This window comes from Marmota monax, unplaced genomic scaffold (assembly GCF_021218885.2).
Source record: "Marmota monax isolate L192 unplaced genomic scaffold, Marmota_monax_Labrador192_F-V1.1 WCK01_AAM20220418_F8-fsc00160, whole genome shotgun sequence".
NCBI lineage: Eukaryota > Metazoa > Chordata > Mammalia > Rodentia > Sciuridae > Marmota > Marmota monax.
The window spans coordinates 1,091,264-1,118,970 of NW_026694183.1; the positions used below are offsets into that span (position 1 = coordinate 1,091,264).

Genomic DNA, 27,707 nt, shown 5'->3' on the forward strand with positions numbered 1-27,707 from the left:
GAGGAGGAGCGGGGCGGAGGAGGGAGCGGGGAGGGGAGGCCGGGCCAGGGGAGCATGACGCAGGGAGGAGGGAAGGGACAAAAGAGAGGCCGGGAGGCGGCGGGCGGCCGGCGCGCCCACTGCTCCCTCCCTCCTCCCTGGCCAGTCCCCGTCCTCTCGCGGCGGCTTTCCCTCGGTCCCCTCCGCCTCTCCTCCTTCCCTTCTCCGGCCTCCTCCCTCTTCTCGCCAGCCTCCCTCCTGGCCCTGCGCGCTCTCCCGTGCCTCTCCCTCCGCTCGTGTCATTGTGTCATTCTTTCTTTCCTCCTCGCTCCCGTCTCGGTACGTCTGTCCTTCCACTGCCGGCGTGTCCTCGTCCTCTGCGCTGGGGCGACGGGTCTTCGCGTCTTACTCTCTCTCTCCGCCGGCCCCCCTCCCTGTGTGTCCCCTGCCTGCTCCCGGGGCTCCATCCTCCCCTTCTCCGGCCTCCTCCTTCCGCGTCTCCTCTCTCCTACACCTTCCCCAGGCAGGCTCTGCAGTTCCCGCTCCCTCTCGGCTCTCCCAGCCTCCCTCCCCTCGCTGAGGTTCGGTACCCCCGCCCCCCACTGGGGACTCGAAGGTGAATCAGACCCAAACGTGCCCTTGCAGCGGGAGCTCACGGTGTGATGGGAGAGACAGACCCAGCCGCAGACAGTCCCATTCCGGGGTGATGGGGTGTGACCGAGGGCGAGACCAGAGGCTGAGAGAGCCGGGGCGGAAGGAATCCTCGCAGCAGGTCCACCAGGGGGGACCTCCAGAGAAGGCGTGGTTGTGGCGTGACCTCCAAGAACCAGAAGTTAGACCTGAATTGTTGAGAGGGGCAGCAGTAAGGGCGTTCCAGGCCCAGGGCACAGCTTAAGCAAAGGCCCAAAGGCAGGAAACCAAGGTGATTCCGGAGGACAACAAAGCAGTCAAGTCTGACTAGAGCGGTAGGGGCCGGGAGCCAAGGAGCGTAGAAGAAGCTGGGGTGAGTGGGCGGGGCCGTTCTCGGCGTGTCCAAGGCCAGGCTGGGAACTTAGTCTTCCCAGAGTGACAGGGAGCCACGGAGGGTTGTGAGCAAGGGGAGGGACGGGGAGAGATGGATGGGGTAGGACCAGCGGGCAGAGAGGACCCCGAGGGACTGGGCACTGCTGGGTTGTGGGTGAGGGTGAGGAGCCAGGGGATGGGAGTTGTTCCCAGCGGGGAGCCAGGACGAAGAAGAGGGTGGAGGAGAGAGAAGACGACGCTGTGGGCAGCTTAGAACCTAGGGGAACGTTAGGGGCTGGGCACATTTCGGGAGGACATTCAGGCAGTATAGATTTATGGTTCTAGGGCTTCCTCCCACCGTGCCCCCAGACATCCAGTTCTCTGGGGACAACTTTTGCTTACAAATTTCCTGCGCATTTTTCCAGAGGAATTCTTACACCTATGCAATATGTTATACCATCCTCCTCTTTCTTGTCCCTAGATGGAATCACGTTATTCTGCACCTTGCTTTTAAAAAAAAAAAAAAAAACACTATGCCCCAAAGATTCACCCACATCCATGCCATTAGAGCACCCTCGTTTGTTTAAATGGCTCTATAGTATTCCCTTTATTTATCCATAATTCATGCAATCAGTTGAGAGACTGGGAGTTGAAACTAATGAATATTGCCTATTCAAATCTTCTGGTTTGTGTGTTTTTTTAAAATTGATTCCATTCAGTGTTTTTTAAGCCTCTGAAACCAGCTATTTGATAAATACCTCCAGATGTTTTAATTTTTTTTTTATAATTACTACAGTGGTGCCCCCTTATTTAGTTCCATTTTCCAAAGTTTCAGGTATCCACAATGAACTATAATTTGAAACATTATACACAGAAAATTCCAGAAATAATTGACAAGTTCTAAATCGTGCGTTCATCCAGGCAGTGTAACGAAATCTTGCACCATCATTTCCGGAACCTCTGTCATCCTGTGGACAGGTGTATCCCCCTGTGTATGCCACATGCCCATTCAGACTTTCAGTAGCTGTTTCAGATTGAGTTAGCAGATTGCCTTTTGTGATACTTCAGGGTTGTGTTTTACACAAGCCTTATTATACTTAATCGTGGTCCCCAAGTACAAGGATAGTGATGCTGGTAATTTTATTACAAAATATTGTTATAATTGTTCTATGATTGTTGTTAAGCTCTTAACTGTACATAATTTGTGAATTAAACTTTATCATATGTATGCATGTATAGAAAAAAGAAAACATAGAGCATTTGGTACTATCCAAGGTTTTAGATGTTTATTGGGGGTCTTGGAACATATCGTGTTCCCCCCATGGTAAGGGGGGAATACTTGGATGACAGAAATAATAATGTGAGAACCCATACCCTTATTGAATGACTGCTAAGGGCAGTCCCTACACTAAGTATTTGCTATGCATTACATAATTTTTCACATGGCCACCATGTTATTAGAAACAGTTATTATTTCCATGTAAGAACAAGGGACTTGAGGTTCTGAATAATGAGTTGCCCAAACTTACAAAGTCAGTGACAGAGCTGGAGACTTGAACCCAGGCCTCTCTGACTTGGGGTGGGGGTTCTTCCTCTGTGAAAATGTGCTACTTCTAGGGGTTGATGTTGTGCACATGTGGACTTGTCATGCCCACAAATTCACGTGTGATTCCAAAGGACCCTTTGTCAGACCCTGTACTTTGGTATCTGGAATTCTGTCCCTCTGCACTCACCTTACATGCCCTGTGGTCAGGACAGGACAGCAGCTGCACAACCATGCTGACCTTGTCCTGCCCTGATCCTGGTGTGTTGTGATTTCAGTGTCTGGGTCTGTCTCTGGGAATACACTGAGGGCACAGTCTAGGTCTGAGTCATCTCTGCATCTTCAAAATATCACCCAACATAGGTGTGGCTCAGAGCAGGGTCTCAGGAAAATGATAAGTGAATGAATAGGGGGATGGGTTGTGCTGGGACTTTGATGAAGTCCCTGGGATAAGAGAACATCATTCCCATAACTTCCTGAAACGTGAGGCCTCCATTCCTATCAGTTGGTAAGTCATGGAGACTACTTTTGCCACCATTCTCTAATGTATACAGTTCCAAATCCCTCAGCATGTGAGCCTCAGCTGTAACAATTTCCACAAAGACTGAGACACTCCCATCAGCCCTGGGGACTCAGGGACCCCTCACTCCCATCCCTCTGAGACTCGAGGCTGGCATTCCTGGCAGACATTGGCTCACAGGCATACTAGACCTTCTCTGCCTCCCTACAGCCGTAATTCCCACAGCCCTTACACATAGAGACTGCTATTCTCTTGACACCCAAGTGCCACCATTCTTGTTCCTGGGTTGGAACCATACTCCAATGGAAAATAGAAATTTTCTGCCCTTCACAAGGCCATCCCCAAATTTCTGAAATGGGAACAGCTAAACAGGAAGACACCCTGAACCTGTTCCAAACTAGGTCTGAGTTTAGGACTCTGACATTGATACCATGAAACAGGAGGCAGTGGGTCATAAAGAACATCAAAGTAATGCAGAATCCTCCTCGAATGAGAGATCAAGTCCAAACCCAGGGTAATCCTTGAGCAGCACATAATCCTTACAGGTGGGATAATCCTCAGACCGGCAGAACATAAAAACGCAGATGATCCAAAGGCCACAGATGCTTCCATGGCACTATTAAATAATCCAAAATGGTCACTTGCTCCTGTGGACTTGTAGGAATTGGAGATGGAGGCATCATTTTTGTTTTGGTGAATGACAAATCCCATTCCCATTATCTCTTCTGGTCAAGGAGCCTGGGAGATGGGTGTGGTTATTTGGGGAGGGTCTCCCCACAGCCTTCCTCTTTGCAATGGGCCATACCTACTAATTTTGAAAGAAAGCCCACATTCACATGACTTTTAATATAGTATATTGTTGTAATTATTCTGTTTTTATTATTGTTGATCTCTTGCGGCGTTCAATTTACAAGTTAAACTTTCTAATAACTATGTATAGAGAAAAAAGAGTCTACCTAGGATTCAGGACTATCTGTGGTTTCAGATCCACCGTGAGTCTTGCAATGTATTCCCAGTGATGAGGGCGACGACTGTTTGAAGACACAGAAGAGACATTGGAAAGAAGACCACGTGAAGATGCAGACTGAAGCGAGGCGTCTACATGCCATGGAGCAGAAAGGATTCCTACCAGCCTCCTTGATTTCCAAATCCCATCCTCCACAACTGTAAGAGAATAAATTTCTATTGAACAATAACATTAGAAATGAGAACAAGTCGTGTTGTTCCTATCTACTGTCAATATATTAATAGTCACTTTCAAATGTAAGCATTCTAATGTAACTTGGAGAAGAAATCATTGTCTGTTCAAGGTCAAATTTTATCATTCAGTTGAAGTGTGTGTGTGTGTGTGTGTGTGTGTAATTACATAATTACAGGAGTAAGAGGCTGAAATAATTAATGATTGTGAAAGCCAGCAGGATGCAGGTGGGTTCTTCAGGAGAATGACTCTAAAGTAGATTAGAGTTCAGCAAATTAATTGGGGGAGCCCTCAGAATTCACTTGTGTAGGGGAGCAAACAGGTGAGCCAAGGAGAGGTTGAATGGTGTGCACTTATAGTAAAGGCCTCAACCAATCCCATAGGGAGCTGGGGAGCTGGATGGCTCCACAGACGCATCCTGAATTGGAACAATATAGCTAGGCCTTATACTGCTCATTGACCTGTTAAACAAAACTCTTTAGGCCAATTAAACTTAGCAGAGTTAATATGAGCAAAGAATGATTCATGAGTTGGGCAGCTCTCAGAACCAGAAGAGATTCAAAGAGCTCTGTCCAGCAGTGTTAGCAGAGAAATTTCAAAGCCTGAACACAGAAGCAAAACAGAAATCACTTGATTGGCTACAGCCTAGTTTCTGCCTTGCTTGGGCGTGGTGTGGTTAACCATTTGCATTGATTCAGCAGGTCTGATCAATTATCTGCCTGTGATCCCCTGAAGCTTGGCTGTTTGTTACAATATTACTGCCAAGTTAGTGCTATGGTGAGCGTATCCCCCCAAAACACATGTTTTGCAAGGTTAATTCCCAATGCAACAGAGTTGATAGGTGGGCCTGGTGGGAGGTGTTTAGGTCATGAGAAATTCATCCTCATGGATAAATTTATACTGATTATAAAAGGGCTTGGGGTTGTGGCTCAGTGGTAGAGTGCTTGCCTAGCATGCCTGAGGCTCTGGGTTTGATCCCCAGTGCTGCATACAAAAACTAAATAAACAAAATAAAAGAGCTTGAGGTCACAGGTTCAATTTCCCTGGTCTTTCTTACCCTCTTACCTTCCTCCGAGTGATGATGAAGCAAGAAGGCCCTGGCCAGATGTTGGCACCTTGCTATTGGGCTTCCCAGACTCCAGAACTGTGAGAAAGAAATTCTTTTTTTAACAAAATAAATGGCCCAGTCTGTGATATTCTGTTTAGTAGCACAAAATGGACTAAGACTGTTAGCTTTTCTCTTGTTTGCATACTAAGTTAGGTGGTTTGTTAGGGAACTCAAAGGGCAGCCAGCCTTAGGCTCATGGCCTCCTGCTTGTTTTGACTCAGTCGACCCATCACTGGATATGTGCTGACCGGAAAGGGGCTGTGACCTCCGTCAGGCAGCTCCCTTGCTCCGAAGGGGGTCTTTGTGAGGGAGGACTCAACTGCAGGCTCCCAGTCACCAATACTCCCAGCAACTACATGGACAGTACTCATGTCCAGAGGGGGCAGTCCACCCTCTATGCCATGTCTTTGACACCCAGGAACAATGAACAACTTCCACATAATCAAACAACTCATGAAATAAAACAGTGGTGTGTGTGTGTGTGTGTGTGTGTGTGTAGGTATACATTGATATATCAATAATGATATCAATAGTAAGAGTGACTCAATTAGATACTGTAATTAGGAAGAATATTTTCTCCTCTTGGAACCAACACGTGGATATAAAAACTGTAAATGATAACACAAGGCAGAACAGTAAAGACTAGAGAAGACGGAAACCCAGACCTCGTGTTTGCGCTAGGCAGCCTTTGTACAATGGTTTGGCATTCCAGCTTTCATATTACTAAAGGAAATAATCTTTAATAACTGTATTTAATTTTTTAATCATTTAATTCCTTTTGGGATGTACATCTTTTAAGAAAAGATGTTATTTGAAAGTTCTTTATGTATCTGAAGATGAATTTTAAAAAGATGGATGACTTTGTTGGCTAAAATTTCTTGAAGTGGAAGTAAAACCCTCTAATATCATGTACAGCAACTTCTATGAAGAATCATCTTTGATCCAGACATTGTAACGAATACAGAGAGCATAAAAGAAACAGGAAAGTTTGGGGAATGAGGTGCCTCAAACGCATTTTGTTCTTACTAATCAAACTTCAAAACAACAGATTTTTAAAAGAATACTTTTAAAACTACGTTCTTTATAGTTTTGAGTCCATTGAAGCTAAAACCTTAAATCGAAACTGTCAAGTTTGCTGCATACTACTGACCACCGTTTTACTGCCTCAGGATCTTGTATGTGAAACATTTGGGCATTAAACAATGAGGTGCCTTTTTAGTTGATTTATGACTACCTTAACTGTGACTCTGCTTGTTGCTGCGATATTTCTGGGTCTTGCCCGTAATGGACAACACAGCACGTGTGAATCATGGATGCACATGGAAAGGAAAATCATCATTGATGATGGAATAAGAAAGAGGCTGAGTGAATTAGAAATTACAAGCATATTGTGATTTGTTCTCTCTTCAGTTGTGTCCAGAAATAGACAGCAGCATCGGGCAGAAGAATTGCTGGTCATTATCAGAAAGATGGTCACATCACATCTGATTATTCTTCAACCAAAATTGACTCATGACCTAAGGGAGACTTGGGCATGGCCTTCCCACAGCATCCGAGCAGCATGGCGAAGCAGGTCTTCTATGTTCAAAGAGCTACCCGCACAAAAAGGAGACAGTATACTCTGCAGAAGAGAATCCCCACGTAGCAGGACTTACCGATGGCCAGAGGTACTTGTGGAAAACATGGTTTCTTTGGCGAACTTCCTGAAGAAGCCTCAGACCGACGTGCTCAGAGAGTGGAAGTACATGATGCATGCTGTAGAAGCTTTGCTATTCTGCTTCCACTAAGGTGCTGAAATAGGCGTGCAGCTCTTGAAAGTTGAGATAGGGATGGAAACCGAGGCATCATATTCACAATGTTGTCAGCCTTCCAGAATGTTCCCAGTGATCTCCACTTCCTGGTGGTCATTCATTCCTTTAGGCAATCTCCCCAAGTACACACTGGCCCTGCTGACTTGAGTATAACCTGGAACATGGCGAGGGATGGGATGTCATTGCCGAGATTGGATTACCAAGGGCTGTGACCTCTGTCTTGTTGGCAAACTCTTTGGGCTCCCTGGTTTTTCACATATGAATGATTAATGAAGTACGTGGTTATATTGTGAGCTGCCATTTTGGAAATGCCTATGTGTCAAGACACTGAGGGAAGCCCTTGGCCAACAGCCAGAAAGGAGCCAAGGTTCTCATTCCAATACCTCATGAGGAAATAAATGGTGCCACAGACCAGTGTGTGAGCTTGGAAATGGGTCATTCCCCAGTAGCATCTTCAGGGGAGATGGGGACCCCAAGTCAGCATGCCTGCCTGGTGAGGAACTGTGAGCAGAGGATCAAACTAAGCTATGCCCAGATTCCCAACCCACAGAAACTATAGGATGATGAATGTGTGCCGTTGTAAGCTGCTTAATTCTGGGGTGATTTGTTACGTAACAGTGGATAGCTTGTATGATTTTGAGATCTTGAAGGTCAGTTGGATTGTTCTATTGTCCTATTTCTCATCCAAGATTTAAGGACAGATTCTACCCAAGTGATATGTGATGTGTCAAGTGTGTGCAAAAATCTTAGGGAAAAAAACGAGAGGGCAGGACTTTCTCATTTTTGACAGTGTTGCACCAGGTGAATCAACCCTTCTGCGAAGACAGTTACCAGTGTTGGTTAGAGAACTAAAAGGGCCTTTACAAAAACCCAAAGAACGTTTACATGTTAAGGGAGCCTTTAAGATCACGACAGAGACGCTCCTTTGGGGAGGAATTTCCCAGCTGAGATTTAGAAAGTGAGAACTTGGAGAAGCACACAGGGCACTGGAAGCTGCTCAGACCCGGGAGCATTTGCTTATTCTGACGACAGAAAACGAACTGCAGAGTCTTCAGCAGTCTCCTGGAAGGTACCAAGCTGGCAACATGGCACACGGGAGCCTCCGGAAGAAGGTTCTTCAGTGGCAGAAGGAAAAGGATCCCAGACAGATGGGCTCAGGCAAAGCACCAAGGAAGTGTGCTAGCACAGGAGTCTGGACCTCTGCAGAAATCAAGGGCACTCCAAGGACTTAAGGGAACATAGATCAAAGAAGGGACTAGAAACCACGTGCAGGTGGCATGAAGGGGCTCGACGGGACAGGCAGTGGTGGGCAGCCATGACCACCTGGACCTGATGGGCAGGGAAAAAGGACGGGACCTGAGGCAGGAAGGAGTGTGGGTACCAGTCCAGCTTGTGGACACAGGACAGCGCAGCTGCAGCCAGGACTGTGGGGAGGGACCCAGGGGACTAAAAACCCTGCCTTTCCAAAAGCCCAGCGCTGCCTCCTGCTAATCCCAGAGGGCAAGGGGAAGCCAAGGACACAGTCCTGAGAGGCCAGCCTTCCTGGGAACACCGAGCAGAGAAGAGTGACTAGCAGACCGGAGGGTTCGTGCCTTCTTGCCATTTAGCACGTCCTTGTCCTTTGTTCAGACAGAGAAGCTCACCTGTCTAACACACAGGGGCGCCATCCCAGGAGCTCAGCTGTCACAGTGGAGTGAGGCCCTCTGAGTTACGCTCCTAACTAAGCCACCACTGTGCTTGTCACAGGAGACACTGAGATGAAAATGTCAGGGTGACTCCAAGGACCCAAGTCATCAGTGCTTCCTCTTATCATCCTGCCACAGGGTCCCGTGGGCGTTATTTGGAGATGGAGGTGTGAAGAGATTGCCCAGGGAATACTCTGGGTCCACTTCTAATTCTCCTTCATCCCCTGGTGTAGCAGCAACCCAATTTCCTCTTAGTAACCGGACCAGTCACCCTAGCCCAGTAGCCAGGGCCCTCCCTCTGCCTTTGGTCCAGCATCACGACTCGCCCCGGATGGCCCAGAGGCTCTCTCTGCTCCCTCTTCAAGGAACCAAGACTGTGTCCTCTGGGACAAGTGTTTCTCCTGAAGGCACTAGGAGCCCAAACCCACCCGCTCCAAGGTTGCAATTCAGGAAGCGTAAACGGCTAAGCATGAAATTAGGTGTCTCAAAACACAGGCTGAAAGAAACGTAAAGATCTTAACAAAGTCAAAGCTCTCGATTGGCTCCATTTGCGCTTCTAGAATCGGACAACACTTTCTTCTTCAAAATAGAACGAGCGATCCCATGAGAGCACAGGAGGCTGGTTTTATAGACGGGAGGGCTGAGGAAAGCAGAGACAGACAAAAAGTGGTTTTGCTGCTTCAAAGTTACTTGCCTCGTAAAGGTTAAAGGAGGGGGTTTCCTGGTGGTGCCAGCTAGCGCTGGCCTGTTAGGGATTTGGCTATTATCCGTCTCTCCTAATTATTCAGAAGGTCAGATCAACAGTTTGGTTTTGGCTTGGCGACGTGGAACTTTAGCGTGAGTGATGCCATTTTGGTCTGGTCTGCTGGGTCGAGTGTGGGGACTGAGCCAGACCAATGGCCTCCTGTACATTCTACTTCCAGGTGGAATAAGCAAGAAGGGCCAGTCCTGCTTCCACTTCTCAGTCTGGACACTGTGTATTCGGGCTCTGGAAATGCTACAGTGCACCGGAGGTGGTTTAGGGCAAATGCTGTTCTCTGGACCCCACCCTGCCCCTCCCTGGGTCCCCCAGATGGCACCACAGCTGAGCCTTCAGTAAGTCCTTCCCCCATGACATTGACTCATTGGCTTCTGGGTGATGGGACATAATTTCACTTCTCTGTCCTCCACATTCGTTTCTGATTCAGTGTGGGGGACCCTTGGGGCTCCTCCTTCAGCCGCCATCACGGTAAAGATAAGGGACTCTTCCAAGGTACCACAGAGGCTTTCTGACATCTGCCACCTGTGTCTTGAGATGGGAATGCGAGGTCTGAGCTTATCTTTCTTTCTTTCTGTACCAGGGATTGAACTCAGAGGCACTCAACCACTGAGCCACATCCCTAGCCCCTTTATTTTATTTAGAGACGGGGGTCTCACTGAGTTGCTTAGCAACTCACTTTTCCTGAGGCTGGCTTTGAACTCACGACCCTCCTGCTTCAGCCTCCAGAGCTGCTGGGATTACAGGTAAGTGCCACCGTGCCAGGCCTTATCTTTCTTTTTATTGGTCTCCAAGTCGGTCAGAGGCATACTGTAGGCCATATGGTCTTCATGGTGGCCTTTGTCACCAAGGTGACTGAGTGTCACTTAATCTCCCAGTACCTTGCCCTCTGTCTTATTCCACCACTGGTAACAATCTGAGCACTCACAACACACTAACAATGACTAGGGGGCTAAACCGCAGGGTGGGTATAAAGTAAGAGAAACAGTAATATATCGGAGATGCACAAAAAAATTAAAGTGTTCTAATGTCCTATCTTGGAGAAGTTTAAATAAATTAGCTGCAGATTGTTAAGTGTATGCATTATAATTTTAGGATAACAAACAAATTTAGAGTATAAAAGTTCTGAACTAATAGAAGAGAGATTAAATAGGAAGGAAAAATTTTAGCCCAGCCACCCAATCCTAGGCCAGAAGGGAGGAGGAAATAAAAAGGGAATCACTGAAAATGGAGTATTTAACCCCAAATATGTTAGTACTTGCATTAAATGTAGCATAAGGGTTCTGTTAAAATCAGTTTGCCAGGTTGAACCCCCCTCAAAATCCAAATGTACGCTTTTCACAGGACACATCTAAAATGTAAAGGTACAGGAATGTTGGACTGAAAAGATAACAGAGTGGCAAGTGGCCACCAGAGGAGCTGAGGGATGTAGTAAGGTCAGCTAAATAGACTGTAAAGAGGGTCGTGTCAGGGTTGGGGGTGTAGCTCAGGGGTAGAGGGCTTGCCTGGCATGCACGAGGCCCTGGGTTCAATTCCCAGCACCTCAAAAACAAAAACAAAAAAAAAGGTAGTATCACAACAATAAAAGTCTCAGCTCATCAGGGTATTAAAATACTCAATTGGTACACACTGAATCGCAGCTCCCCAAATGTATAAAACAAAAGTTGACAGAACTTCAAAAAGAAATAAAAATCACAGTGGTGAGTTTTTAACATATTTCTCTTTAATGAGTAAATTGAACATGAAAAAAATCAGTGAATATATAGAAAATCTAAACAATATCATTAATAAATTGATGTAAGCAAAAGACAGACATTGTACTCGTAACTGTCAGATACGTACATTATTTTTAATCTGTAAATATCCATCATCTTTCATGTGTTATTAAAGTTCATGAGGACTATTATAAACATTGACCAGAGACTGAGCCACAGAGAAAAATCTCAACTTTATTCACAAGGTTCACAGCATAGAAAGTGTATTTTATGAACACTTTCCAGTTAAGGTAGAAATTTTAAAAGATGATTGGATCTTGAAGGTTTGGAAATTAATAAATCACTTTAGAAATTCTTGGGTCAGCTATGCAGTCATATTGGAGACTAGAAAACAGTTTGAGGGTATTAATAGCTTAAAATGCTTATTATTGGAAGACAAATAAGCCAGATTAAATTAGGCATTTCTTCTCAAGGGATAAATAAAAATAAAGTAGAAAGAAATAATAAGTAAATAATAAAAATTTTAAAACCCATAAACCAGAATCAACAGAGCTCTTTTCTTTGAAAGAGTAATAAATTGATAAACCTCTAGTGAGTCTAATCTCAATGAAAAGATAGAAGGCACATTTGGCTAATGTCACGAACATAAAAGGACATAGCCACAGATATTGCATGCATTGAAAAATAAGAAAATAATGTTTTAAACAATTTTATATAAATGCCTTTGAAATTTAGATTAAATGTATAAGTTTTCTAAAATAGATAGACATGAATTTCTGAAGTATTTAGGACAACAACGTCAGAAAAATACAGAAAACCTGAATGGTTTTATAACTGTAGAGAAGAATCAGGTAAAAATCATCTCACAAGGAAAACTCTAGGTCCCAAGGGTTTAACCAGCAAATCGTATCAAAACTCAAGGGAGAAACAAAGAATCCCTTCTTCTCCAAATGCTTTGCTTATTTTTGGAGGCTAATGTGAAATTTATACCAAAACTCAACAGAAGTTAATCAGGCAAATATGGTGTGAATAGTAAACCAAAATTAGCAAGTTAAATTGATTTAAATATCAATAGGTGAATACGTCATAGCAGAAATGTATTTGCTCAGGTGGGTGTGGTGGTAATTTTCATTGGCCTATAATCCCAGTGGCTCCGGAGGCTGAGGCAGGAGGATTGCAAGTTCAAAGCCAGCCCCAGCAACTTAGTGAGGCCCTAAAGAACTTAGCAAGACTCTATGTCTAAATGTAATATAAAAAAAGGCTGGAGGAGCGGCTCACTGGTTAAGGACCCCGGGGTTCAATCCCCAGGTACCAAAAGAAAAATGTTTTTGCTCAGTCTTATCAGGCACACTTCAGGTGCTCAAAAGCGACCTGCGGTCAGTGGCCACAGCACTGGACAGCAGAGAGAACATGGCCATCATTGTAAAAAGCACTACTAGACACTCTATACATGAGAATCATGGAGCTATGGAGCAAAACAGTAAAACTCACACAGAGCAAAAATGGGGAAAAGGCATTCTCTGACAATAGACCAAAGAGAAAATCAAAATCAGTATTGCAGAATACCTAGAAGAAAATGTATCAAGCAACAATAGAATACAGTAATCTCCACTGCTAAAGAAACGTCAGTCATTGGCAGTAGTGGTGAGACCCGGAAGTCTACGCGTGAATCCTCAGAGCGAGGCAGAGTCCCACAGGGGCCATTGCTCTGCAAGTGCCAGGAAAGGTACCTGGACAGGAAATGAAGGTGCAGTATAAATAAGAGCCACGAAAAGACGGGACTGTCAACTTTCACAGACAATATGATCATCTACCTAAAAAACCCAAGAATTTACAGAAAAATCTTAGAATTCATAACCAAGTTGTTTGAATTAGCAGACACAGCTCTGCATACTAATCAGGATCTTATAATGAATCAACAAGTAGAATTCGATCCCTGTCTCACACCATACACAAAGCCATTCCAGATGGGGTCACATGATTTTGAGATGATTTAAATATAAATTATTTTGCATTGAAATTTTCCATGGTTAATTTTTTAGGTCATTGATTTTCATAAATTAATTTTACATCAACTTGGGGTGATTTGCAAGTCTGGACCTTTGTGTTTGCCACAACTGGGTGAGGGCAAGGGTGCTCCTGGTGTCTACTGCGTGAAGCCAGGGGTGTGCTAGGCACCCTACCATGTACAGGGCATCCCCCTCTCCCCCACAACCAAGTACTGTCCAGTTCCAATGGCAACAATGCTGAATTAAAAACTCTGCTGTAACCTGACACTTGAATGGGTTATTGTGTTGCCTCTAGTCATTTTCCCAGTTAACTTTGAATTTTCTAGGTATATAATCATACCAATTGCACATAATATAAAAGTATATACATACTAATTGCATAGAATAATCCTTTCCAGTACTTAGAGTTTTGATTTGGTTGTTTGAGAATGATGTTCACGGTGCACCCCTAGACTGTGTTCCCCTGAGGACCCCATCATGGTGAGATTCCTATGTCTCCCCACTGAGGACCCCAGAGCTAGATTTTGCTTTTGCAGGGACCTTGCAGGTGGCGTGCAGGTGGCGTGCAGGTGGCATGCAGGTGTGTGCCTGAGCTCACCCTGAGGCTTTGTGGACGTGGAGAAGGGCTCTGTGCTCACTTTGGTGGCCTTGACCCTGAATGAGGCTGTCCCTGGGTCAACTGGGCCGTGGTTCTCCCGTCGTTGTTTCCTTAGATTCTGACCCACTTTCTGCACTTGGAACTTTAGCACCTGCGATCTGTCAGATGCCAATGTCCCATGAATGGCTTCTCTTTTTTGGCTTAGGTTAACCCAAATTGGCTTAAGTTAACCCCCCCCCCCCACACCTTGGAATGTGAAGTAACGGTCGTGGTATTGGGTGCCCTTCTTTCTGCTGTTCCTGACTGTGAGAAGCCATCTCTGCTTCCCATTCATTCCTGAAACAAATATTGAAATCCACAAGTTCATTCCAGGCCACCAACATAGGGGTCCTTCTGGTTTTCTGTCTTTCCATGTGTGTCAATACCTTCTTCAAGAAACTAGTTTCCCATTATTGGCGTATGTTTGCTCATTTCTTTTTCCCCATGGCTGTCACTAGCGGCTGCTCCTCCCTGCGTGGCTGCTGACCTGGTCCTGCGAGGCTCTGCTTCCCCTTGCCTGGACGCCCTTCGCCATCCCCAGGAGGCTCCCACAGCACCCTGCTGGAGCTCTGACACCCCCACAGGGCCATCCCTGAGTGCACCCACACCCAAATGCCCTCCCTGCTTGAGTTCTGACGCTCCTCTCTGATGTTCTTGGATAGAAACCATCACACTCTTTTGGGGACACCCAACTGCATACAGCCCACCTTGATCTTTCATACCTGCCGGCTCTAAGGCTGTACTGGTTAGGAAAGGTAGAAAAGGGGGGAGAAGGGGCGGGGCCGGGAGGGAAGGGGAGGAGCAGGGACAGGAACAGTGTGGTGGTCCTGGATCTACTTTGATGTCAAGCTGAGAGGGTTTCTGAGTGGAAGTGGGGTAAAGAGGAGGAGAAGCGAGCGCGACTTCAAAAGCTTTGGCCTGAGCTGCTGGAAAATGCAGCTAACATTTACTGAGGCAGGGGACAGGCTTGGAGTGGAAATCTAGAGCAAGGTTTCCACGTGACGAGTTTAAGTCACCTATAGGTATTTGGGCAGGCAGTTAAATGGGTGGGTCTGGAACTCTAGAGAAGGAAGCAGGATGAAGAGCCGTACTTGGGGGTGAGCAAGAGTTGGATAGTGTTTACAGTCTTGGGCTGGATGAGATTGCTCTGGGGCTGGGTGGAGATGGCAGAAGCAAGTGGCTCAATCCTAGGGTGGAACCGAGCCACGTTTATTCAGAAGCATTTAACTTTCTTTCGGTTTTTTTGCAACTAGATAGGTAGGTAGGTGCCATCCTAAATTAAGGAGATGATTTTATTTCAGGAGGCTTCTGTTGGGAAAGGTGCCTGAATTTTAAGAGATGCTCCTTCAGCCTCTAGCAAACTCCTGCACAGCAGAGTTTCCTCTAGTCTATGTTTGAAGATCTATTTTAATGGATTTTCTAGCATTGAACTATATGAGTAATTCTTGGCATTTGGCCATGGTATGTCAAAAACTTGCTGGAGGTTTTCAGTTGCCACCTGTCAGCTTGGAATTCTCCAGGTGATATTCACAGGGAGATTCATCTGCAATTTTTGCCTTCTTCTGTTACCATGTTACATTTTATGTTCTGTGATGCCTTCTCTGTACACATAATTGCAAAGGTCTGTAAAACATTTTTTCTCTTTATGTTGAATCACAATGACCTGTTGATATTTTGAAATGATTTAATAAGATTCTGTAAGCATGTATCATTTCCCAGTCTCTTTAACAGGTCCATCTTTTCTTGAGACTACTTTTATAATTTACAAGTTCCTGAGGAGTCATTTGTTTATTACAAGTTTTTCAGTTATAAGCAAGGAAGTGAACACAAAACTCTCTAATGAACTGGAATCTTTCACAGGGACCACCTTCCTGCTCATCATTTCCATCCTTTGGTCCACATCCTGTGTGAATCTGGACTCTGAGCTACTGATTTTGGTTTTTGTGCTAAGCATTTGAGCTTAGGTCTCTGATTTGATTTGGCTTTTTCACTATGATCATTTTTCTCCTTTATTGTTGTCCATGGATGGTTTTCTTTTTTATTCTGTCTTATTTTTGTTTTGTTGATCATTTAAAAGTCTCCTTTTTTTTTCAAGAGACTGAGTTGCTTAGGAACCTTGCTAATTTGCTGAGCCTCCTGCCTCAGCCTCCAGAGCCACTGGGATTATAGGCGTGGGCCACCGCGTCCGGCCTCCTTTTAATTTTTAATGCTCTATTATTTTTATACTTTATGGTTTGTCGAAAACAGTGCTGGAGCTGGGCGTCTGCACTGGAGTGCTTGGTCTTTTCAAGACTTGCCCAGGAGCTCTGATTCTTGTCCAGCAGGGGGCACACCTGGACTTGGATGGGCTCCCTGCCTCCGCGTGAGCAGAATCCCCTGCTGGGAAACGGAGTTAGACCGTAAATCTCCGACAAGGAGAATTTTTGTTTGATGAGTCAGTGCATCCATTTGCCCAGGTGTTGCAAGATCAAGTGGCTACAGGACAAAGGCAGGCGTAAGTGTGTGCAGTAGCCCTGGGGTAAGCAAAGCAGCAGGGCAGAGGACACCTGAGCTTTCGCTCAGACAGGGGACCGGGGACAGGGGGCGGGGCTCAGTCAGAGGACAGGGGACCGGGCACCGGGCGGGGAGTCCGGACCAGAGGGAGCCGGGCCGTTCCTTCAGCTGCAGCGGAACGCCGTCGGGCTGGATCCCAGATCTTCAGATATTTCAAGGGAAGCAAAGCATTCGGATTATTGGACAAGATCTCCAAATTTTAAACCACAATCAATGAATTTAAAATATTTGGAGAAGCCGCAAGCAAACTGAATGCAACCGTGAACTGGAAGATTTTTTTGGCGCGTGGCGCGGGACCCGCTGTACTTACTCAGCACGGGATTCCAGTTATTCATCACTTTCCCCTAGGGTCAGGAAAACTACAAGGACGTCTGCTGTCCACACTCTGGTCAGTACTGTACAGAAATGGCTAGAGGGCGCAGTGAAGCAGGAAGAGAGTAAAAGGAATCGGGATGGGAAGGGAAGAAACAAAGCGTCATTGTTTTCAACAAGACCCTGTGTGGGGAGAACCCCAGATATCCTACCGCGCAGATTATCGGCCTTAGCAAGTGCGTTTAGCAGAGTAGCTGCGTTCAAAGACCAGCGAGAGAAATAATAATAGCAATATACAATACAATATATACCATGCTCATAAATCAGAACTTGTGCTATTTTAATTCTCCAAGACCCTGGGTGTGGAGGTGGGCAGCGCTCAGAGCTTTGTCCTCCCAGACCCAGCCCAGCCTGGCAGGGGGAGGCTGCAGGTGGCTGCCAAAGAGCCCAGGTGTTCTCCATCTCTGTTAGTTCCTGACGTCCGTCCTGTTTTTTCGAGACCATCCCATGCTACTTTTCTGCTCTCGAATGCTACCTACCTCTTTCTTCAGGCCCTTTCACATACGGATCGTGGTTATCTTTAGATTCCCTGTGAAATCCCACCAGTAGGTACAACTATAATGCATCAGTTTTTAAATGTGTGTGTGTGGTGGGGGGGGGGGAATTCCCTGTGAGATTAGGACACCTCTGCATTGTATCTGAATCTGATTCTGTTGCTTGGTTTGTCTCTTCAGATTACAGAGACGTTTTAAAAGTGGGCCTAATATGGTGGTCCTTTGATTTTCTGGGGGACTGGTTCTGATACCATCATGGGTACCCAAATCCACAGAGGTTCAAGTCCCTTCTGTGGAGTGGTGTAATATTTGCATATTTGCATAACCTGTGGGCTTCCTCCTGCACGTTCAACTCTCTCTACATTACTGAGAATACCTAATGCAGTGTCATGCTGTGTATTTGTTATGCTGTGCCATTTAGGTAATAATGATCATAAAACAGAACCTGTCCGTGTTCAGTACAGATGCAATTAAAAAAAATTCTGTATTAGCAATCGGTTGATCTGAGGGTGCAGAACCAGCAGATAAGAAGGACTGTGTACCTATGAGCAATGACCAATCTGCAGCAGCAGGAAGCCAATCCTCATCTCCAGTAACTAGCCCAGCTGCCAGTCCACTGCCAGAAGTCAGGCTCCGAGGAGATCAGACCCCTGTCTCTAGCAGCCAGCCCAGGAAGCTCAGCAGGGACTTCTGCAATGATTGACCCCAAATGGCCAGGGCGTGAATAACTGACAGCTATCAATAATTGACATTATTAATATTATTAGTAACTGGTAACTTCCTGTATTTTCATCCCTGCTTCCCTCATGGGACCAATCAGAGAAAGTCAAATATGCCCCCTCCCCGGTCCCAGAGGATTTCTCACTCTGGTTAGCCTGCAGACTGCTGCTGCGCCAAGGCCTCCGACAGGCGTGCCCGAAGCCCGCCCCTTAGCCACCACAGAGCTCACCCCCTCTTCTGCCTGTGTGGAGCCTCTGCCAAACACAAGTGGTGGTGGTGGCTCCCTCCGGGTAGCCAGCTGGGATGCCTGTCCTTTGCCTGTCCTCATTGGCTTGGACTTTATTTCTACAGTGGGTTATTCGTTTTGGTTTTGTATCCATGGGCTCTGGAGAGGTTCTTGTTAGAAAGCACGAATGTATGTCAGCATCGTTCCCAGAAGCCCAGGGAGGGCTTGTAAACTCTGAGACTGAAATCAAGCTTCTTGGGGAGGCTTCTGCCCCTTCGGGTGCTGGGCAGAGCAGGTAACCTGTGTGGGCGTGGAGGTTAGGGAGGAGGCTGTCGCGCAGAGGGCAGAGGGGTGCAATCAGGATGGGCACCGCTCCAGCTGTCCTACTGGGGGAGAGAAGCACCAGTGCCCGGATTTGGCTGAAAGTTCTGATGTCCCCAGCTTTGGGAGCAGAGATCCCCAGGCTGGCTGGTCTACCCCCAATCCTTTGCCTGGCCTGTGGGCCCCCCCGCTCTGCCTTCTTCCATGGGCTTTTTCCTTGGGGGGGCTGTGGCCACGTGTTTGGTCTGTGGAGGCTCCGGCTAGCATCTTCCCAGTTCAGGGGTCCTGGGAGGAGGACAGCGGCTGTTTGCAGCAAAAGTCCTGGGACTCGACTCACTGGAGGAAATTGGACGTGGCCCCATCTACGAGCTGGTAAAACTGCCTGCCTGGTTGTGGGGGGATGCGTCCTGCCAATTGGCCAGTGCCGGTCACAGACTCCCCAGGAGCAAGGGCGGGACCCACCATGGAACAGTGGTCCTCACCAAAAAGTAAAAACGGGGTCAGAAGGGAACCAGCCCTGAGCAGTCAAAACCAGCAAGTAAGCCATGGAGCCCAGGAGGACAGCCCTGCGGAGTCACAGGGACACTTGGGTTTCCTCTCGAGCCTGGGAAGCCCAGAAATGCAGAGAGGGAGTGAGGATGAGGGGACCAGACTCAGGGAGGCCGCTGCAGACGGAGCTGTTGTGTCACCACCTAGATGCCCTGGAGCGGGCTGGGCGCCCAGACCGGCTACACCCTTCCTCCTCAGTCCTTGACCCTGCTGGTCCAAGGCCTCCAGTCCAGCCTGTGCCCTGCCGTGGTCCCATCCTTCCTTGGACACGTGGCAGGGAAGCTCCTCGTGCGTCGGGCGGGTTCCTTGTGTCTGCACCCTGCGGCTTCAGTTCGCGACTTCCTTCCTGCTATCGTCATTTCTAAGTTCCGACTCCTGATGTGCATCAGAGCCGACGTTAGAGAATGAGCTCATCCTGGGGCCAGTGTCAACTCTCCGACCCGGCGGTGCGCTGACCTCCCTGTGACTGATGAGGACAATGGCCAGAGGGAGGGTGGGCAGGATCGGGGGGTGGGGTTGGTCCCACGGAGCCCCATTGCCCTACAGTCTGGGGTGTGCAGGAAGGCATGCGCCACCGCAACCCCTGCTCCCCGCCCCTGATCCTCAGGACCACGAGCCCCCAAACTCAGTCTGCTACATCCGAAATCTCCCCAGTTTGCACATGACTTTGGGGCTCCATTCCTGGTATGGTTTGGATGTGAGGTGTCCCTCCAAAAAGCTCCTGTGTTAATGCAGGAATATTCAGGGGTGAGTGGTTGGCCTGAGAGGGCCGCACCCTAATTAGTCCTTCCTAGTTTGCGAGGACTGCCTGTGTGGTGACTGCAGGCTGGCGGGGGTGACTGGGGGAGGAGGTCCCTGGGGGTTGCCCTAGTGTAGGGTTGCTCTCCCCACGACCCCTTCCTCTCTCTTTCTCTCTCTGCTTTCTTGACGGCAGGAACTGAGCAGCTTCCATCCATCCCCCTCCCCAAGGATGTTCTGCCTCACCTTGGGCCCAGAGAGAAGGAGTCGGCCATCTACGGACTGAGACCTCTGATACCATAAGCCAAAATAAACTTTTCCTCCTCTAAACTGTCTTTGTCGGGTGTTTTGGTCACAGTGACACAAAAGCTGACTAAAACAGTGCCCTTCTCTGCATTCGCAGCCCATCCTAGATTCTGGACCTAGGATGGGTCTGTTTCTTGTCAGCCCTTCCATGGTTTCAGGATTTAAGATCATTCAAAACACTCACAGAAACACCCAGAATAATGTTTGGCCAAATGCGTGGACACCTGGGGCCCAGCCAGATGGACATCTGAAGTGCAGTGTTTCCCCGTGGTACTTCCAGCATGGAGATGGATTTATACCCAGCTGTTAGAGCCCCTGGTGGTGGTCTTGTCCTCTTTCCATTCAGACCTGTGCCCTTTGTGGCATCGCACAGGTTCACAACTTCAGATACCACCTGGATCCTGAGGATTCTGTGTTCTCGTGTCCAGCCTGAACTCTTTCTCCAGATCCACGTATCCACCTCCTCCTGCCTTCTCTCCACTTGTGTGATAGTGCACACCCAGCCCGGCCTGTCCCAAGCTGAGCTCTGGCACTGGTCGCTTTAAGCCCACCATGGCTCAGACCCAAAACACTGGCTTCATCCCTAACTTTTCTTCCTCTTCCTGTGGCATCTGATCTGTCAACAAACCCTGTCTTTTCACTCACTCCTCTGCCCTGCACCACACCCATCTGGACCCCAAGTCCCCATCTCCTATCCCTGGCATTGCAACTGGCGAGTTTGTGCAGCAAGTGGGGTGATCACTGGAAACAGGAGAAACTCCTGTTCGAGAACAGTCCTCACAGTGCACTCAGGGTAATGGCTCATCTTAGGCGTCATCCGGACTGGGTCATGGGTTATCTGGACATTTGCTCAGATGTTATTCTGGGTGCTTCAGTGAGGGCATTTGGAATAAGATCGACATTTAAATGAGCAGACTTTGAGTTAATTGTGTTGCCCTCCTCAATGTGGGTGGGCCTGGGCCTACCAGTTGAGTAGACTAACAGACCCTCCTGCAAGTAAGTAGATCTAGTTTGCTGACTGCTTCAACCTGGGGCATGAGTTTCTTTCTACCTTCAAGCTGGAACTGATATGTGGGCTCTTCCTGCCAGCTGTGGACTCGAACACCAGTGGCTGTCCTGGGTCTCCAGCTTGCAACTACACATCTTGGAATCTGTAATTGTGTGAGCCAATTCCCTATCCAGGACTTACCCTTATCCATAAGGGACAGCTTCCATGAACCCCAGGGGTGCCTGAAGCTGCAGATAGTGCCAAGTCTCCCACAAGCATCGAGAACTTTCACATTTTCCCTGAAGGGAAGAAATTTGCACTTCTCTTTGGCAAATCTAAATTGTTGACATAATTTTTCTTGTGCTCTGGGGACATTAATAAGTAAAGTAAGGGCTACTTGAACACAAGCCCATGAAATGGCAACAGTTGGTCTGAGAACTGAAATGGTTAGTAATGGGAGGGTAACCTATACAGCTATGGATATGCTAGAAAAAAGGAAAATACATATCTTGGGCAAGATAGAGCAGGACAATACATGATTTCTTCACAGTGCTTAGAATGGGGAGAAATTACAATTTCTCGTTTGGAAAACAGAGTCAGTCATTGAAATGCTGTGTGAGGGTTCCATGATTCATGTGTCTCTATTTTCCAGATGAGCAAATTTAGACACAGAGAGTGCAAGTGACTTTCATAAGGTTGAACAGCTATAGGCAAAATCTGGGTTCCTCCTCGGGCACTTCCTGTGCTCCAAACACCCAACTCTAAGGCCTGATCTGGACATCGTCACCTGATCTGGACATAGATGAGGACGATCACAGGGTCAGTGACCCAAATCCAAGGGACCAGGAGACACCATGGTAACTGACCAGGAGGGTCCACATCTTTCCTGACTGTTATGGGCCAGTTCACATCCACGTGGTGTATGTGTGGCTAAGAACTTGCCACCCTTCCTGAGGGGGGACACCCCACCACCTGGACACAGCCCAGCCTCCCCTCGTCACAGCTCCTGACAGTGAATTTGCTCTTTGTTCCCCCGAGGAGACTCAATGAGCCTCAGGAAAGGCAGTCCCCACTCAGGGTTCTGGATCTTGAGTCTGGGCACATCCTCCACTCCCAGCTGTCCTTCCTCTTTGCCATCGGCATCCACCCTTGATGATCCACTGCTGACTTACACCATTTTGCAGGGAGGCACTGCCAGCCTCCTGTCTGGACAAGACTCCACCCTCTGGGGACCTCAGCTCATCCCTGAGGCAACTGTAGGCTTGGGGAGGCAGCTGGGTCCCAGCCCCTCCTCAGCACCAGCAGCACGAGGCACCGAGTTCCCCTTTGGAGGGTGACCACAGCTGTCACTCACCACTGGCTTCCTGCCAGGACTTCCTCTGTCCTGCCCCACCCCAGCTTCAGAGGACCCTGGACTGGCTCCGGCCCTGGCACATGCAGGATGCTGCCCCTGCTGCTGCTGCCCCTGCTCTGGGCAGGTGAGTGGGCTGAGGGAGGGGCGGCCAGGGCGGGGGCGGGGCTGAGCTGAGCCTCTGTGTGCCCCCAGGGTCCCTGCAGGAAGATGCAGGGTACAAGCTCCAGCTGCAGGAGTCGGTGGCAGTGCAGGCTGGGCTGTGTGCCCTGGTGCCCTGCTCCTTCTCCTACCCCTGGAGTGGGTGGAGTCCCCCCATCAAGCTCTACATCTACTGGATCCGGGAAGGGGACAGGACATACTATGATGGTCCTGTGGCCACAAACAACCCAGACATGGACTTCAGAACAGAACACAGGAATCGATTCCATCTCCCTGGGGACGTCAGGGACAACAACTGCTCTCTGCTCATCAGAGACGCCAAGAAGAAGGACACAGGAAGCTACTTCCTGATGGCAGATATAGGATGGAATACAAGATATACTTTCAGAGATAAGAAGCTGACTCTGCAGGTGACAGGTAGGCGGGGCCCAGGATGGTACCCAGGTAGTGAAGACCCCTGGGTTAGGACAGGGTCAGGACACTAGAGCTGTCCCTGCTCTGGTCTTGGGGCCGGGGTGCTCAGAGGTGGTACGGGACCCAGGGCCAGCTCGGGCCCTGAGGCTCCAGTCACTCTCAGCGTCCCCCTGGGTGTCCCGTCTCTCTGGGGCCCAGGCATCTCGCTCTCTCCTCCTCAGCCCTCACAGAGAAGCCCGTCATCCACTCTCTGGAGCCTCTGGAGTCCGGCCGCCCCACAAGCCTGAGCTGCCGCCTGCCAGGGTCCTGTGAAGGGGGAAGGCCTCTCCAGTTCTCCTGGACAGGGGCGGTCACTAGCTCCATGGCCCCCGGGGCCCTGCAGTCCCCAGTGCTCAGCCTCACCCCACGGCCCCAGGACCACGACACCAACCTCACCTGTCAGGTGAAACTGCAGGGATCTGCGGTGAGCACGGAGAGCACCGTCCAGCTCAATGTGTCCTGTGAGTGCAGGAGGCCAGCGGGGTCCCCAGGGTATTGTGAGCAGGGTGTGTGTGTGTGTGAGTGTGAGTGTGAGTGTGTGTGGGTGTGTGTGAGTGTGGGTGTGTGTGTGAGTGTGAGTGTGTGTGAGTGTGTGTGAGTGTGGGTGTGTGTGTGAGTGTGTGTGTGTGTGAGTGTGTGTAGGAATGTAGAAGGATAAAATCAGACAACTTGTTTGTGGAACTGAGCGCTTGGAGTCCAGGTGGGGGGGGTCAGAGGGACAGCACCCCCCCTTCCTGGTGTCCATGGCCCCCTTGGGCTCCTCCATGGCCCACGCCCTTCCCACTGCTCACTCTGAAGCAGGACCCTGTCTTTGCTCCCAGATGCCCCTCAGAACCTCAGCATCCGCATCCTCTTCGGAAACGGCACAGGTAGGAAAGCGCTGCCCCTCCCGGGCTGGTCTGGGAGGTCTCCACAAGCCCAGGGCTCAAATCCCAGGGATGGGAACCTCCCTCCTGGGCCCTAGCGGGGGCCATCCCACACCCTCAGCAAGGTCTCCCATGGACACGCCCATCAACGCATTTGGGAATCCCTTTCTCTTCTTTTCCATTTTATTCCTGATCGTGATAAAATAAACATGTGCAAATTACCCTCCTGGCCACTTCTGTGAGTTGGCCTGGGCAGTGCAGCGGTCCATTCACAGGGTCATGCAATGAGTCTGCAGAGCCTTCCCCTTGCAGAACTGAAACTGCCCGTGAACAGACCCCTTCCCGCCACTGCGGCCTCTGCTCTCTGCCTTAGGCTGGCGCTGCGCCCTGCTCCCGCAGTCCTGTCCACCCCCCTCTGATGCGCGGCACCTTTCCTCTTATTGGCTCCTCTGTCCCCAGGGCCTTCAGTGGCCCCTCCCCCCACTGCTCTGCAGGGACCTCTGCTTCTCTCTCTTTCTCTTTCTGGGTGACCTCATCTCTCCTCCCACCCTGCCCTGATGCCCCCCACAGCTCTCTGGCCAGCTCCTGCCCTGGGCCAGGAGCTGCACACTTAGCCGACTCCAGCCGGTGCCTCCCCAGCACTCCTTCCCTTATCCAAGGGGTTATCTGCACATGCACCAAGTAAGTGCCTTTCCCCCAGCTGTGACCCTGCATCAGTGAGTTCAAGACCTTTCCTTCTGAGGTCACTCTCCCCCTCTCCTTCCCCTTGGCCCCTGAACCAGCACAAGTCTTGAACTCAAACCTAGGCCCTAGCTTCAGCCTCTTCCCAGCCTCCCTACCTCCTGTCCAATCTCTCCCGTCCAGGCCCTGCCTGGTCCCCGCAGGATCTTCTGGTCCCAGTGCTGCTCCTGAACTTTGCCTGTTCACAGCTCCCTTCAGCTCTGCAGAACCTCAGGACAAAGCCCAAGGCCTGCAGCCTGGCACAGAAGGCTCCAAAGTCCTGACCCTACTCTGTCCCAGCTTTAGTGCTGCTTTGGGGGCACCTGGTTCTCACCACTTGGTTGCAGATGTGTACATCTTCCTGGACTTCAGAGCTGGGTCAATTGCTGGCCCTTGGCTCTCTGAGTCACCCCTCCCTGTTACTATGAGAGCCATCCTCCTCCATCCTGGCTCTGCCCACCTGTCCTTCTGACCACCTGGCCTGACCCCAGGGCACCTTCTCAGTCCTTGCCACATGGTCTTGTCTTTCTGCTGTGCTCAGTGGGAAGAAGGAGGGAGCAACAGACCCGTCAGCTCCCTGCCTGCTGTGTCTCCCCCCAGCCCTGAAGGTCCCAAGTGGACCCACATCACTGCCCATCCTGGAGGGTGAGTCCCTGCACCTGGTCTGCATGGCGGACAGCAACCCACCTGCCTTGCTGAGCTGGTCCTGGAAGACCAGAGCCCTGAGTCCCTCCCAGGTCTCAGCGTCTGGGGTCCTAGAGCTGCCCTTCCCAGGGGCTGAGGACGAAGCGGAGTTTACCTGCCAGGTTCAAAACCCGCTGGGCTCCCAGCAACTTTTTCTGAGCCTCTCTGTTCAGAGTGAGTAGCAGGTGGGTGCTGGGGTGGCAGCCTGGCCAGGTGTTTGGGTGGGCGAGGGCTGAGGCCTGGGGACAGAACATTACTCCTCCCCTCTCCCAGGAAGCTTCTCTTCCTGCCTGTGTGTTCCTGAGAAGCAGGAGGGCTCCTGGCCCCTGGTCCTCACCCTGGTCAGGGGGGCTGTCATGGGGGCTGGCTTCCTCCTCACCTATGGCCTTACCTGGATCTACTACACCAGGTGAGCTGGCCTAGCCCTCTCCAGGGAGCCCGGGGAGGGGTCCCAGAGTTCTAGGAGGGCTGAGCTGTCCTGCCACCTGGAGCTGGAATTAAAGTGGCAGGCTCTGATCCAAGGCTCACGTTGGCTCTGCAGGTGTGCAGGTGCCCAGGGGAGCAGAGCCAAGAGGCCTGGCTGAGCCCCCTACCCAAGACAGAGTGAGGTATGGACACCCAGCCCAGATGGACCTCCCTGCCAGCTTCTCTCTGAAGACCCTGGGCTCACCTACTGACCACCTCGTTGCCTCCTGCCTGCCCATCTGCCTACCCCACCCATCCCGGCTGGTCTCACTCCGCTGCCTGATTGTACCAACCCACCCCTTCTTTCCTGCCTTTCTCTTCCCCCTCCATCCCCAGCCCTGCAGAGGGAGTGAACTTGGCTCCCTGCCCCAAGACCAAGAACCTGCCATCTCAACACTTGAGTCTCCGGCCTCCCAACTTCCTGGTCAGCAGAGACCGGAATACACGAGGCGTCCTGAACCCATGAGTACACGTGGCGTCCTGAACCCAGCACTTCTTTTCCAGTTGAAGACTCTACCTCATTTTAATTACTGTAAAATATTGTAGCATTTAACTATGAGTACACACTTATTAAACAATGCAACATAAAATTGATTTCCCTATTTACAATCTCTGCAGCAGTTTTTGGAACACAATTATGTCTGAACGTTTCATTCCATTTTGTTGGGCATATTTTAACTAAGGCTTGCTGTGCATTTTCTTCCTTTCTTCCTCTCTTATTTGTGCTGGGAATGGAACCAGGCGCCCCTACATGCTAAGCCATGCTTGCCAGAGCTGACCCCGCCCTGTGTGTTCATTTTTTGATGCCTAAGGTCAGTTGAGTAAGATGAAGATCTGAAGGGCACGGTAGGCGGAAGTTCCCTTGTGGCCACACCTTTGACTCCACCACCCAGCGCAGCCTACCGATGTCCAGCCCCCCACCCTTCCATGGCTCTCTGGGTCCTTCCAGTTTACCCACTTCCACAGGGGCCACCAATCCCTCTTCCAACCATATACTTCTGTATTGCCAGAGTCTGGGCTTCCTACCCTGGGGGGATAGCGTGGGGCCTCCCTCCCACCAGTACTAGGATTGAATGAGCAACTCTGCCCAGCCCCACAGCCCCAGGTGATTTTAATACTTTTATTTTGAGACGGGGTCTTGCTAAGTTGCCCTGTCTAGCCTTGAACTTGCGATCCTCCTGTTCCGGGCCTCCCGAGTCACTGGGATTACAGGCGTGTCCCTCGCGGGGGCGTGTCCCTCGCGGGGGCGTGTCCCTCGCGGGGGCGTGTCCCTCGCGGGGGCGTGTCCCTCGCGGGGGCGTGTCCCTCGCGGGGGCGTGTCCCTCGCGGGGGCGTGTCCCTCGCGGGGGCGTGTCCCTCGCGGGGGCGTGTCCCTCGCGGGGGCGTGTCCCTCGCGGGGGCGTGTCCCTCGCGGGGGCGTGTCCACCACCGTGGGCGTGTCCGCCGCCACAGTGCACAGTCCTGCTCCTTCCAGGCTCTTCAGAACGCGTCCTGGCCTCCTGTTCAGATTTAAATCTGTTCAGTGATTTCGGACTGGACTTTAAAGGTCATGACGTCGTGTTGCCGCGCTCCAGAGCCAGCCCTGCTCCTCCCCGAGTGTCCTTTAGCAGTAATTCGGTTCGGGATAAACTGCAGCTGTCCCTTGGCCCCGCTCCCCGCTGGGATCCCGCTGGCTGCCTGGGGTGAGGGCTGCTGCAGTGCCCAGTGCTGGGCCTGGGGGGCATTGTCCCCGGAGGCTGGACTTTCTCCTGTGGCTTCACCTTAGCCTGGCGTCC

At 49.8% G+C, this 27,707-nt stretch overlaps 1 protein-coding gene, 1 long non-coding RNA gene and 1 other non-coding gene across 5 annotated transcripts; all 3 read left to right on the forward strand.

Moving 5' to 3' along the window:
• Positions 1 to 9: 9 nt before the first annotated feature.
• On the forward strand, positions 10 to 13,582 carry LOC124107852 (uncharacterized). Of its 3 annotated transcripts, none has more exons than XR_006856534.2 (3): positions 81 to 982; positions 4,030 to 4,210; positions 9,770 to 13,582. It is a non-coding gene; the product is annotated as an uncharacterized LOC124107852 (long non-coding RNA). The 3 variants fall into 3 exon arrangements; XR_006856536.2 differs by lacking the exon at positions 9,770 to 13,582 and adding an exon at positions 6,761 to 9,753 and having other exon boundaries at positions 82 to 982; XR_006856535.2 differs by lacking the exon at positions 9,770 to 13,582 and having other exon boundaries at positions 10 to 982; positions 4,030 to 4,240.
• On the forward strand, positions 11,078 to 11,150 carry Trnaa-ggc (transfer RNA alanine (anticodon GGC)). The gene has a single exon. It is a non-coding gene; the product is annotated as a tRNA-Ala (tRNA).
• Positions 13,583 to 22,600: 9,018 nt separating the features above from the next.
• Positions 22,601 to 26,541, forward strand: Siglec14 (sialic acid binding Ig like lectin 14). Its single transcript, XM_046466091.2, has 8 exons — positions 22,601 to 22,709; positions 22,778 to 23,161; positions 23,380 to 23,658; positions 24,019 to 24,066; positions 25,384 to 25,641; positions 25,741 to 25,876; positions 26,009 to 26,075; positions 26,269 to 26,541. Exons 1-7 carry the CDS (start codon positions 22,673 to 22,675, stop codon positions 26,049 to 26,051), a joined length of 1,185 nt encoding a protein of 394 aa, XP_046322047.1. The 5' UTR covers positions 22,601 to 22,672; the 3' UTR covers positions 26,052 to 26,075; positions 26,269 to 26,541.
• The last annotated feature ends 1,166 nt before the right edge of the window (positions 26,542 to 27,707 follow it).